Genomic DNA, 14,438 nt, shown 5'->3' with positions numbered 1-14,438 from the left:
CCTGTTAATCTGTGGGCGTGTCTTGTCTTATCCAAGGCGTCCTCTCTGTGTGTGAGACCACGCCCAATCAGCTGTTTCCTCAACTTCAGTCAAGTCTAAGGGAAAAACTCTCCCTCTCCCCAGACCAGTGAGTGTGTGTGTGTGAGTGAGCCGGTGCCTGACACCGCTGCGTTCTGTCCTCGGAGTTCGATTCCTGCTATAATCCAGAAACACGTGGCGCCAGCATGTCCCTGGCGGATCTGCAGTGGTGTCCCACAAGCGTCCAGGTAACGGTGCTCCAAGCCCGAGGCCTCAGGGTGAAGGGGAAAGGCGGCACCAACGATGCGTACGCGGTCATGCACCTGGGCAAGGAGAAGTACCAGACCTCGGTGGTGGAGAAGAGTATCGCTCCGGTGTGGAGGGAGGAGGCCGCGTTCGACCTGCCGCCGCTGCTGCTGCTTCACCAGGGAGGAGGTGGAGGAGCTGGAGGAGCAGGAGAGCGCGGCACGTTGCGCGTCCACGTCCTGCACCGGGCCCTGGTGGGTCCGGACAAACAGCTGGGACAGGCTGTCATCAACCTGCTGCAGCTCAGTGACGACAAAACCCGCAGCAAGACCGAGTAAGTGCCCACAGCGGGGGGTCGAGTGTGCAAGTTGCAGTGCCACATGTGCAAAAGCACATATTTGAATTTTTACCAAGGCAAAAGTTGTAAGTCAAATTATACTAAATGTTACCAAATGTAAAACCACTAATTCAAAAGGGTCAAATCCAGGATGATGCATATCTAAGTCTATCTCTGCTGCTGACCACCTGACCTGATTTGACCAGAGTGCTGATTTTTTTTCCTTTAACAATTTAAATGTATTTTGAAGGAATCACAGACTTCTCCACATCATCCGAATGTGTTTTAAAGCACAAGCAGCCCCTCAGTATCAGGCACATGTTACTTTCTGCTTTGAGCACAGAGGAACTGATTTCCATGCACTGCAGGGGAACAGCTCCTGTCAGTCATATTAGACTGTGTGACACTGAAGGACAAAACTATAATCCCCATTAAATCCTTAAAAACTATAGCACCAAGTTTGTATTAATATGAATTATGCAGCATCTTTGATAACTGCGGATTTGGGTTTCCATATGAAGTTCTTTTGCTTGATTCATGCATTTGTAAAGACCCTGAATAGTTTCTCTGTGTGATTGCACTTTTTTTTTTTACGTGAGGTATTCACACACACACACAAATGCACATGCACACAGAGCCATGCATCGCTGCACAGAGCTGGCCCGGTGGGTTTGACTTATGAATGTTGCCCACTCGCTCCACTGCAGCTTAAGGGATTTGTTCCCTCGGCTGCAGCCTTGGAGGATGCCAATCAGCATTATTTACTGAGGCGAGTGAAGTGAGCCACAAGATTTACTCTTTCATTGACTGAACTTGGTGACAACAACAGAGCGATTCCCTCCAAAGAAGACCTGAACGTCGCCTCTCTGTGCCCAGCGAAGCACATTTAGGATCAAGACACATCAAACATTCCGATTTAACTTACACCTCGTACACAAATGAGCAAAGGAGGTGAAGTAATTACATAAAGCGTTGAGGATTTTGTGCAAAAACATTAACACCCATTTAATCCTGCACATATTTGTGGCAATAATGCCAGTGAACACGTTTTCCAGGCCTTGCTGGTGCTACTGGTCTCAGTATAATGGTGACTATTTCTGCCCATTAAATAAGAAAATATTCATGGTCAAAGAAAAAGTTTCTCATTGTCCTTTTGATTTAAGTTAAAGATTCATCATCCTGTCACAGTGAGATGTTTGTTGTTTAGTAAGAACTTTTGTTGCACTAATAAGCTGTTTCTGGGTATTTCAGTCCCCCCCACCCCCCCATGTGATTGGTATTATACAAAAGCATTATACAACAGCAGACTGCATACCAGCCTGGGCCTACAAAGCTGAACTGTAAAACAACATCAAAGCATCAAAGTAAAACAACATCAAAGCAGAAAATGGCTCTGAACAAGAGAATACAAAGATGGTTTTGGTTGGTTAGGAAGAACCCAGTCTGGTGTCGACACACGCTTCCTTCTCCTCGTTTACAGCTGTTTGTTGTGTTGCTCAGTTTGATTTTTATATTGTGATTCATTTCTGCTCAGGTTGTGTATTCACCCTTTTCCATTTGTTTGTTTGTAGGGCAAGATGAATTAAAAACAACTCAATGGACTTCCTGGAAATTTGGTGGAAGTGGTGTTTCATGACATTTTCAGTGATTCGGGGAAATAATTCATGGATCTTGGTGGAAAAACAGAATCAGGCATGTTTAGAGAAATGATATCTATGATGAGTATGTGCTATTTGGTCCAGCTTGATTGAAGTTAAGGAGACTGTTTGTCCTTGGCAGATATGTGCTCTACTTAATCTCACACTCTTCTGTCTCCTTCTCGGCTTTGACTACTGTCGCATCTTCCTCTGATCTGAAACATGTTAAGCTGAGCTTCACCTGTCTGTGCGCTGCATTATTAATCCTGCACGGTTTTGGGTTTCGTGTGCATCTCTGATCACATTTGCCCTTTTTTTGGCTGCTGTCCTTAGAAAATCAGATACAGTTTCACTTAAGCACAGCTATTTGTGGATGGAGTGTGTGTGTGTGCGTGTGTGTTTTTGTGTGCACTGGAAACTTATGTTTTTCGGTAGGAAACATGCTTTAGCTGGTGGAGAGTGAACGCTCTGTTGATCTTTCTGTGAGCTTGGTGAAAGCACCTCCTGAGGTTCAAATCCAGCTTTGGCCTCAACATTCCAGACAGTTTTATCTACAAAAAACAAACAGTGCGGTGGCATCAGGGACAGTCCGGCAAGGTCATTTCTACTGGAGAAAAAAATTCACTGTGGCTGATTAACCGACACACAAACAGGTCTTCACATGTGGGGGGTACAATACTGTTCGCAGTGCGTAGTGTTTTCAAATCTTGCGAAAGAAATGATTCAAGCTGTTTTATCCAAACTCATTGTGAACACACGCTGTTCGCAAATGGAGTAGACACTAATTTTATTATTCCCTTCACTAGGAGGTTGTGTGTTAACCCCTGGTCAGTTGGTTGTTTTTTGTTTGTCTGTAAGCAAGACTGGGTTTCCACGAAACTTGGTAGAAGAATGGGATATGGGTCAGGGAAGAGTCCATTTAATATTTGGTGCGGATGCAGGTTTTTCTTAACATTTTCACCATTTGTCCAGGGAATAATTAATGGATTTTGATGGAAAAGAATCAGGCAACTTTAGGGAAATGAAACCATATGAGGGAGTAAAGCTTGATTTGAATTTAGAGACTCATCTAGTTGATATTATTTAATATTATTATAATTGACTCAAAAGGCTAAGTTGATCTATAGCAGGTGCGTGGTTGTGTTTTTGTTCGTCACTAACCTTTATGTTTTCCCAGTTGTCATGGAGACGAAGAAGTGAAATTAATTTATATAAAATTAGATCTAGCTAATTCTACCCCAAGTTATTGTCAACAGACAGCAGCATGCATGGTAGCTCTTAGGTGTAGTTGTCCTTTTCCCAGCAGACATTGCAACTTGTCATATTGAGAAAGATTCTTTCTCTATCTCCCCATTTCTCACTTGCACTATTCAGTTGATAAATGATGGTGAAATATAGTGAAACAAAATTCAGGAACTCTGCAGTAAAGAAGGACTAAATTACAGCTTCCATCCTCTACAGTGTGTGCTTCAGCATGTATAGAGATATCTTTTGGATTAAATGTAGCTGTTGTCTCTGACACAATGTTAAAAGAGAATTTCTCTTCAGCTTCACTCTGCTTCCTTTGTACAGGCGTCTGTTTGGGCTTCAATGCCTCGTGGATGTGGAGCGATCCGATAAGCTCTGGACATTTTAGCGTTCTTGGACGTTATCACTGTTGCGTTGCTTTTACTCACTCAGCTCTTCTCCCCCCCCCCGGCCAGCTGTGTGTTGTGATAAGCAGGACTCGGGGCCACTCGGAGCATTGTCTTATCAGCAGTTCAGGCTTCACAAGGAAGGATGTGTTTTGTGCAGAAGGTGGGATAAATGTACAAAATGTTGAGTCATGCATTATCTTCCTCTGGTTCCAGCAGAGGAACGCTCTTCCTGCTGTTCACGTGGGTGTGAGGGTAATGAGTTTCATCATCATCATCATCATCATCATCACCCAGGCATTGATAAGAGAAGGCCTGTTTTAATTCCTCCTCCTACACACTGCTCATGAACCCAACCAGCTAACGCCCCAACACTTTTGCAACTTCCCTCCTGATTTGACTGATGTACTTTACTTCTTCAGTTTTTTTCATACGTGGACGTGTTCACTGAATATGTGCTATGGGGAAGTACAAGTAAGGCGTACACTACTATTGTGTATTGCCAGTGTGCCATTACTTCACCAACACACTATATACTAAAACTAGGCTGCAATTGTTTGTCAGTCCCTGCTCATGTAGAAGAGTTTAAAACCACAACAAATAATTATTATTGTGATGATTATCGATTAACTGAAATGAAAAATGTTATATTATATCTTATATAAACCTAGACTACACCATCATTACCATCATATATTAATACTCTAACTATATATAGTAACTGTTTATGCTGTTCTATACTATATACTGAACTTTACCAATATAATAATGATATTGTATATTAGTTGGGTGGAATGGTTCTTTTCAGATATTTTCAACTTTATGAAAATCACATAAAAACTGATACCAAGCATCTCATTAGCATACAATCAGCTTTCCTTTTCTGAAATACAGGAAGTAAGATTAAGGGGAATTTTAATTTCAAAAATGTTCTTCTTTGATAGGGAAACCATTTAAATTGATAAAAGTTATAATACAGCAGAAAGATTAAATATTATTTTTCATAGCTTTTTGCTGCACATAAACATTTTTTAACTGTGGATTGGAATATGAATATCCTGAACAGCCGCAGAATATAAATATGATCAATCTAACAGTGTTCTGCTAGTGGACGTTCGTCAGACAAATCATGAAGAAGTCTCCCAGTGAAATATTTAAGGCCTGAAATGTGCAAGTTACAATATTGCTCGTGCGCTATAGAGGAGCAGAGGAGCTCTGACAGAAGTCTCACCCATTTCACAAATTCCAGGAGAAAAAGTTTCCCTCATTTTTGTTTGTTTGTGGCACATCTGAAGCATTCCTGAGAGAGGAAGAGGAGAGAGACCCTCTACATATCTGATTCAGGACCAATGAGAGGACACTGAGTATTCCACTGGGTGAGGTGTTAACTGCAGGGAAAGAAATTACACACATACATGTACACAAAACATGATGAAATATTTATATAGACCAATGATCATAATACTTGCATTCTTCTGTATTTAAAACAGAAAGATGAGCCACAGCCACGAGACAGAAATATGTACACACACACACACACACACACACACACACACACACACACACAAAACCCCTTCCTCATTTCCTCAGGAATTCAGATTTCAGTTGGAGTTGTTTGTTCAGTGGCGAGCTGACCTCAGATTTCTGCCTGATAGGCACTTTTTATGCTGACTCTTCCTTTTCGTTGTGCTGTTAAAATGTTCTGCACATTCCGAGACTCGTCTCTCAGGATCGGACCACGACACCGGTGCAGCGGCACAGAGGCCACACGGTCTCGTCTCAGTGGACGTCTCACACAGTCTGTTTGTCTGCATTTTGTCACAACAGCTTTAAAGTTGGAGACACGAGGGGGGAAAGGGAACGACGTTCATAAAGGCTAATGGTGCAGAAATTATGTTTCAGACAGTGCAAGCATTCATAAATCCTCCACGCTGGACCCCGCTACAGACAGTGCAGGATTATTATTTGAAGAAAAACTTTCCCTCATGGTCACGTTGCTGGTTTTCCTTAGATCATCACAGACTTTCCAAAAATATTCAAGCTGCTGCTGAGTCACTTTCCATTTGCCTCAGGATTGATCATAGTTTCCACAAAGAAAATGGGACTAAAAAGAGGACTAAACATTAACTTTACATGAGGATTGCTTCAACCTTTACAGAACTTACACATATAGTGAGTCATATATAATGTAGAGTTTGTGGTTACTCTGGTTGTAATACTCTTCTCTCTTGTTATTGGAGTCTGTGTGTGATCATTAAAGCACAGGAGGAATGTGAGCACTCAGCAGACAGTGTTTTAATGTCCATGCAGTCACACTAAACTCTGTAGAACCAGATAATTATTAATTTGACAGTCTTGTTTCTTGGCTTTTAATTGAATCATATAATTTTGTTATATGTCGTCCAAATATGTTCACTCCAAGCAAAGAATAAGTTAAAAACCAAAAACTAATTGGATGCTGAAGGTTTTATATACGTTGGAAGCGTTTCATGTGAAATAATGCATGTGTAAGTGAGCCACAGTTCATTGCGCTGAACATTTCAAATGTTCTCATTTTCACATACATGGGCCTTATACTGTGATCAATACTGTATGTGGATAAAGATGAAATATTCTCTTTTGAAACTGTGTGCAGATGATGTTAAAATATCCCTATTTTTAGAGCCTGTACTGTATTTCATTCAGTTCACTTGTGGTGCAGTCGAGCTAAAAAGAAAAAGCTTCAGGTGGCATTTAATGATGCAGTCTGAGTCTTTCTTCCAAGATGGGCCAGTGCAAGTCAGATATTTGTTGCCTGTAATGTTCCTACTTTCCATGAGGTCTGAAGGAAATGTATGTAGAAATTTGTGTCATTAGTATTTCATCTTGTTTCTGGAAACAAACGCCTGTTTTAATAATAATCTAATAATCGTAGATGTATGAGCTGCTGTAATTAAATTTATGTTTGTATTTAATTTTAATAGATATGGACCTTTTTGTTTCTGCAGTAAAATTTTATTGATATTTCAACCATGTAGCTCAGCCCCATGATTAAGATAATGCTGCAGATTCCTGCTGCAGCTGTTTTCAGTGAAAACCCCCGCAGGGTCAGAAACACATTTTCCAAATGAATGATAATGCTGTTTCATAATAACTGAACATGTGAATAATATGTCAACTTAAAGGGGGTGATATCAATGTTGTTTTCACATCTGGTTGCCGCTGCCCCCAAGTGGTCAAAATATCAGTTCTTTGCCCAAGAATGTAACAATGCATGAAACAAGATATTTTCCAAAACATCTTCATCAATCAGACTGGGATTACGTGATGTTTAACATGTCTATGAAAAAATCCCATTCTAATAACCTCCCTCTCTTTAACAGATGGTTTAAGTTGCTGGATAAGACGGGCAAGGCGGACAAAGACAGAGGAGAGGTTCTTGTGGACATCCAGTTCATGAGGAACAACATGACCGCCAGCATGTTCGACCTCTCTGCTGCAGGAAAGTCCCGGTCCCGACTGGGCAAGTTCAAGGACAAAGTTCGCGGCAAGAAGAAGGAATCGGACGCTGCGTCTGGCCTGGTGCCATCCTTCAGTCATGTTCTGACGGACAGCGAGGGGGAGGCAATCGGAGACGAGGAGGTGGCTGCGGGGAAGGATGAGAAGAAGAAGAAACCTAAAATGAAGTCTTTGTTTTCTTCCAAGTCCAACCTGCAGAAGAACATGTCTCAGTCCATGTCTGTTCTGCCCGTGAAGAACTCGTCGCTAAGCGGCAGCCAATCGTCTGGACTGAATATGGATTCCTCCGAGGGTCAGGAGAAACAACTTTTATTTTACCAAAATATCGTTAATCTTTTTTTGTCTTTTTAATCAAATAAATGCGGATTTTGTTTTCTCATGTCTTTCCAGGTAAAAAGAAGTTCAGGTTCAAGATTCACAAACGCTCAGGCAGCTCAGACGGCAAAGATTCCTCCTCTAGTCACCAGAAACATGGCGCCGCAGAACAGAGTAACTTGTGCATCAATGGCAGCCATGTTTACCGTGAAGAGCAACAGACTCGAACCTCTCGCATCGGGTCAAACTTCAGTCTGGCCAGTTCAGGCCATGGATCCATGGAGGACGTCCCTGAAAGCTCCCCTCCGTCTGTGGAGTCACTTCAGGCAGGGAGGCAATATTCCCCCTGGACAGAAGAGGAGGAAGAGGAGGATACGGCTGAATTAGAAAATTTAACAGAGGACACAGAGGAACATAGAAAGGATGAAGAGGAAATAACAAGGATGGAGGAGGAGAGGAGGAGGAGAAAAGAAGATGAAGATGAGAGGAAACAAGAAGAAGCTCTTGAGAGACTGGCTGAGCAGAAAAGGAGACAAGATGAGGAAGAAAGAAAACGGATTGAAGAAGAGAAGGTGAGACAAGAGGAAGAGGAGAGGTTGAGGAGCCAAGAAGAAGCTCTTGAGAGGTTGGCTGAGGAGAAGAGACAAGAGGAAGAAAGAAAAAGGATTGAAGAAGAGAAGGTTAGACGAGAGGAAGAGCAGAGGTTGAGGAGCCAAGAAGAAGCTCTTGAGAGGTTGGCTGAGGAGAAGCGGAGACAAGAGGAAGAAAGAAAAAGGATTGAAGAGAAAGTTAGACGGGAGGAAGAGCTAATGATTTTGAGGAAGAGACAAGAACAGGAGGAGCAGGTTAGGAGAGAAGAACAAGAGCGCGAGAGACTAGCAGAGGAAAAGAAGAGACGAGAGGAACAAGGAAGAAAGAGAATTGAGGAGGAAGATAAACGGCAAAGAGAGGAAGAGGAAAGGATTAGGATGGAGAAAGAGAGGGTCCAGGAAGACAGGATGAGACAAGAGGAAGAGGAAAGGATCACGAGACAAGAGGAAGAGTGTAGGTTAGCCGAGGAAAAGAGGAGAATGGAAGAAGAAAGAATGATTGAGGAAGAGAAAGTTAGAAAGGCGGAAGAGAGGAGGAGAAAAGAGGAAGAACAAATGAGAAGACAGGAGGTAGAAGACTGTGAGGCAAAGAGGAAACTACAGGATCAAGAAAGGAAGCAACAGGAGGAAGAGGAAAGGATTAGGAAAGAGGAGGAGAGGCGACGGGTGGAAGAGGAGAGGGCTAGGAAAGAAAAGGAAGAATATGAGAGATTGGCAGAGGAAAGAAGGAAACTAGGGCAGAAAGAAAGGGAAAGGATGGAGGATGAAGAGAGAATTAAAAGGGAGAAAGACGAAAGGATGAGGATGGAGGAAGAGGAAGCAGAGAGGGTTAGGAGGAAAGTCGAGGAGAAGAGGAGACTGGAGGAACAGGAGAGGAGGATAATTGAGGAAGAAGAAAAAAGGCAAAGGGAAGAAGGAGAGAGAATTATGAAAGAGGATAGGGCTAGGAAAGAAAAGGAAGAATATGAGAAATTGGTAGAAGAAAAGAGGAAACTGGAGGAACAAGAGAGAAGACAGAAAGAGGAAGAGGAGAGAATTAGACACAAAGAGGAAGAAAAGATTAGGATTGAGGAGGAGAGGAGGAGAAGAGAAGAGGCTAAAAAGGAAGAAATGGAAAGATTGGCAGAGGAAAAGAAGAGACTAGAGGAACAAGAGAAGAGGAGGATTGAAGAGGAAGGGAAAAGTCAAAGGGAGGAAGAGGATAGGAAGAGGAGGCTGGAGGAAGCTGGGAGGGAGAAAAGAGAGGAAGAGGCCAGAAAGCTGGAGACGGAAAAGTTAACAGAAGTACAGAAGAAAAAAGAAAATACAACCAAGGACGGACACAAAGCTGCTGGGAAGAAACCCAAAGTGGCAGAGGAGAGTCCTGCAGAAGTCACCTGCACTAATCCGTTTGATGAGACCGTCTCTAATAATCCCTTCGAGGACGTCCCCGACTCACCTGCTGCTCCCGACAGCCGCGCCTCCCAAGTGTCAAAGGTCAAACAAGGGTTAGTACAAGTCGTGTCACACTACATGGATCCAACATATTATATTTAATTGCATAACAAAAGATGTAACACAGTGTGAGCCCTTTGAGGTAAATGCTAAGCATGATATCACACAGTGGTGAAGCTAATATGCTAGATTGTATATTAAGATGGACATTGCATCTCCACTTGTGAAGCGAATATATCCTGGATACGGATGCCGCCATCTTGCGCTTTTGGCATCATTTGGACCCATCCTGCTGATGCAGCACTCGACCAATCGCAAGTCAGTTGCTGGTGTCAATCATAAGGTTCCACCCCCTTTTTTAGAGCATTAAATAGATAATTCAGATATAAATTTACACAAATTAACACTTGGATATACGTCTGATAAGAACTACCCAAAATGACAGTAACCATCTTTGAGAAAAATGTATTTGACTTCGACTTTTCATTTGGTCCATGTCCCCTCTGCTAACATGGAGGAAGCTGTCATGTTGTCCATCTTTGTGTGGTATCTGCTGAAGTTTAGCAGGTAAAATGTTCACCATCGTGAAGCTGGTTTACTAATTAGCCCTTGAGACAAAGCAGTAGAGGGCAACAGGATGCCATTGAATTTAAGGGGTTGAAATGTTGACCTGATGGTGGCTCTAGAGGAAAAGTAAGGGGTCAGGAATATTGTACAGCAGAATTAAACTCTGTTGTAATCAGTATCATTATTATAACTAACAAAGGCAGTGCCACTTATTACTTACTCATTATATTAAGTACAATAGGTACTGTACAGAAACTGTACTCTGAATGTTCAGTTGTTCTCACCTGTTTCACAGTCAAGTTCTCATTTAAATTCTATTTAAAACTGACACCATCATTAAACTTGCATCAGTCCGTGCTTGTTAGCCTGCGTTAGAGTTGGTGTGAGCGTGCAGACACACAATCGTTCCACAGTGTGTGCTGGTAAGGACGTATTTTGTTCGTCAGCTGAGACTCTGCAGCTCAGTCTTACCTCATTATATTGAGTGTCGATTGAAGAGGGAGAGGAAATGACTCGAAGCTTCGACTCATTTATTCTGAGTTTGACAGTGTTGGAGTGTAAATTGAGTTTTGCTCTGCATATTCATCTTTCATTGGGACCAACAATAGGTTACGTTTGTTTGGTGGTTGGTTGGTTTGTTTGTTTGGACGCAAGATTACACAAAACAATATAATTTTGCTTCATTTTATTCAACATTTTCCGTTGATTTCTCAATTTCTCAGAGAATAATTTACAAAAAAATAACAAATCTGGATCTAGTGAATTTAAATGTGGTTTCATGAAGGAACTGTTGGGCCTTGGTGGAGGTTTGCACTCTACTGAGTGACATTCTAGTTACATCAGTAGGTTTTGTCATATTACACTGCTTTTTAAAATGGGGATACTCTTGCTTATATTTTTGTTTAAATCCTTTTAATGATTTTTCCCCCCCATGTACTTGATTATTATCCAAGGGTATAAAAAGATCTTAGATCTGGTTTCCCTGTGAGATATTAATTAAATAGTAGGTAACAGTATGTGTCTCTTTTCCAGATATCCATCTGCTGTGTCATCAGTGGGAAGCGAGACTCGTTCCACTGATCAAAAGGACCTGATTGGAGCTCAGCGGGACAAGCGACCGGCTCCTCAGCCTCCAAGAGGGAATATAGTGGAGAGTCAGAGGGAGCAAGATGTCTCGAAACCACATCAGGCACAAACTAACAAGCAGAGTAATGACAAAGACGTCAAAACTGCCAGTGTGCTCCCTCAGCGTTCGGTGCAAGTAATCGCTCCCCTGAGTCAATCCCGAACAGATATGAAGAACCCCCAGAGCTCCATGCAAAGTAGTGACGCCAAAGGAGCTGGAGGTGTGGCCAAAAACAGTAAACGCCCTGCACCATCTAGACCTTCAGGGGAAGAGGAGCTGTCGTCTAAACCTAAAAGCCTCTCCGTTTCCCAAGGAGGTGGCCCAGAGACAAAACAAGCCCCTATCGTTTATAGCTCAAATCCCTTCGACGAAGATGAGCCCACAGCACAAGATGATACACAAACCCCCGGTTCAGTACACTGGCCTCCAGCTGCGTCCGAAGATGCCGCCTCTCAAGCAAAACTCAAATCCTCCAAAATGGCCCATGCTCCTCCACCTCCTCCCACATCAAGCACTTTAGGACAACAAAACACCGACGGAGGCCACGTTACGGACGCTGCCGGTGTCGCTGCACCAGATAAAGCTGCAAAGCAAACGCGTGCCCCACAGCCAGAGGTCATGATCTCTGCTGCCGTCCAGGACACGTCACTAAAAGAGCCGGAGCCTGCGAGAGCACAGAGCACTGCAGAGGTGACGGGTGTGAAAAAGGAAGGGCCTCCTACGACGTCACGCAGGTGAGGCAGTTCAGTTCCTCCACAGAATGTTACGCAGCCCATTCCTCCCCGTATTAAATTATACATCACAAACGGCTAGCTGCAGATCTCACGCCGTACGTACTCATAAAAGAAAAACCATCACGCTTCATATTCCTGAATGTCGTGTATGATTCACCCTTATTATCTTTCATCCTTTCAACCCATCCATCATTCATTTTTGCTTGTATTATTAATTGACTCGTATCCGATAAGTGTGTGTGTGTGTGTGTGTGTGTGTGTGTGTGTGTGTGTGTGTGTGTGTGTGTGTGTGTGTGTGTGTGTGTGTGTGTGTGTGTGTGTGTGTGTGTGTGTGTGTGTGTGTGTGTGTGTGTGTGCATGAATTAGCTCGCAGCATTAACACTGACCTTATTCTGTTTGACGATTTGATTGCTAAATACTGATATTGATGATATGGAAGATGTGTGGTGTCATGAACAGATTTTTAACTTGCTCATCAATGCTCCATTTCCTCCTCTCATCCAGCCATTGTCTACATCTTTCTCTGTTCTTCTGTCTCTGCAGGCTTCAGCCGGTAAAACCTCTTAATCCTCAGGAACAGAAATCCGCCCCCGTTGTTCAGTCGGAGAAAAATAACAACTCCACAGAAATTGAGAAGAAAAGAGAAGTTCAGGATAAAACAAAGGTATTTTTCCTCATACGGTTGTTTTAAAGATTCATCACACTTACTTAAAGGAATTGGGGAATATTTATATACTCAATGAAAGATTCAAATGTTGGATACAAACACAGATGTAACACAAAACTCACACTTTCTCAGATTCTCTCGCAGGTAAATGACAGCGGGCCCAAAGGACCGTACACCCAGCTGACTCAAAAGGAACTCATCTCTCTGGTGCTGAAACAGGAGAAGCAGCTTTCCGAGAGAGACAAAACGATAGCAGAGCTGGAGCTGTACATCGACAACTTACTCGTGCGCGTCATAGAAGAGAGCCCCAGCATCCTGATGTCATTGAACTCTCTGAAGAAAACGGTGTAGGCGGATTCACAGCCGATGCTTTTATTTCCATCTGTATAATTAATGTAAACCTGATTGACAACGGTCCCACGACAGTAAACTTCACCTTGAAATGGTTGCAGGAGTAGAAGTTGAGGTCTGAGTTCAAGTTCATTGGAAAATGAATAATAACGGACATACAATATATTTAGTAAAGGAAATCTTGCAGTTCCTTTTTTCTAAATATTTAGTAATATTTTTGACACTTTTTTTACATTATGTACATGTCCGTCTTTGTAACAACTTCTTGTTTGTATTTGCACATGTATTAGTAATAATTATTTTAATGTCAAATTCTGTGTGGTAATAAAAACTTGAGTCTATTATTGATTTCATGACTTGTCTCTCTATTTCAAGGCAAAACAAATTTCATTCTGTCTGTTTTCTCTCGTCTGTTAGCTTGTTGTTCACTGGTCATATGTCCAGTGCACACAAGAGCCTTATTCTGCTGTTAACATGAGCTTGTTATGTAGATAAAGTTTCCTGCTCTTGAACTGAATGTCAAACATGTATGTGATTCTAAACCTTAAAAGCACTTTAATGAAGCTCATACTATTAACATGGTTTATACTGCCATTCTTTACTGTACTGAGGTCACTGCTTCATGGTCTTAAAATATGCAAAATCAATAAACGCATGATTAAACAACTGTCTTGATTTTCTGAAATGATGCTTGTGTATTAGTGATGTCTGTCACTGGTGCAAGTTTTCAAGATTTCCCAAACAATATTATACTTTTAAAATGTTGCATGGTCATCAAAAATAACCATTTTTATTGTTTCAAAACTGTTACATCTGGTACCTTTTATCTAAATTCATTATCTAAGGAAATTATAGGCCCATTTGATATTTACTAATGTAGATATAGCGGAACATTTATATAAGCAGGATTGTCTTATGTTGCGATTTGTGTTAATATCCAAGGTTATAGTAACATAATTAGTGAGAATAGACTCACCCCGACTTTATTTGGAATTCCCTCCCTATTCAACTTTGACTAATCCTCTTAACTTCTTTTAAATCCCTTTTAAAACTTTTAATTTAAACTTAAACAAATTAAAATTGACATATTTACCTTCATTAATATTTATTTATTCAAGTCTATCTATTGTATTATTCTATATTATCTGCATCATGTCTGTTATCACGTTCCATTGTTTTAATCTAATTGGTTCTTCCTTGTAAAGAAAGTGTTCAATGATTATACTATATGTTTTAAGTGCATTATTATTAGTAGTAGTATTAGTATCATTACTATTATTATTA

At 41.6% G+C, this 14,438-nt stretch overlaps 1 protein-coding gene across 1 annotated transcript; it reads left to right on the top strand.

The window, feature by feature from the left end:
* The first annotated feature begins 51 nt into the window (after positions 1-51).
* On the top strand, positions 52-13,820 carry rab11fip1b (RAB11 family interacting protein 1 (class I) b). The gene is made up of 7 exons (XM_047344542.1): positions 52-598; positions 7,235-7,662; positions 7,761-9,250; positions 9,404-9,762; positions 11,309-12,136; positions 12,680-12,800; positions 12,948-13,820. Exons 1-7 carry the CDS (start codon positions 225-227, stop codon positions 13,152-13,154), a joined length of 3,807 nt encoding a protein of 1,268 aa, XP_047200498.1. The 5' UTR covers positions 52-224; the 3' UTR covers positions 13,155-13,820.
* Positions 13,821-14,438: the final 618 nt, after the last annotated feature.

The sequence above is a fragment of the Hippoglossus stenolepis genome, chromosome 18 (assembly GCF_022539355.2).
Source record: "Hippoglossus stenolepis isolate QCI-W04-F060 chromosome 18, HSTE1.2, whole genome shotgun sequence".
NCBI classification, from domain to species: domain Eukaryota; kingdom Metazoa; phylum Chordata; class Actinopteri; order Pleuronectiformes; family Pleuronectidae; genus Hippoglossus; species Hippoglossus stenolepis.
Note: the sequence above shows the minus strand (reverse complement) of the source record. Positions and strands in the feature narration are given on the sequence as shown.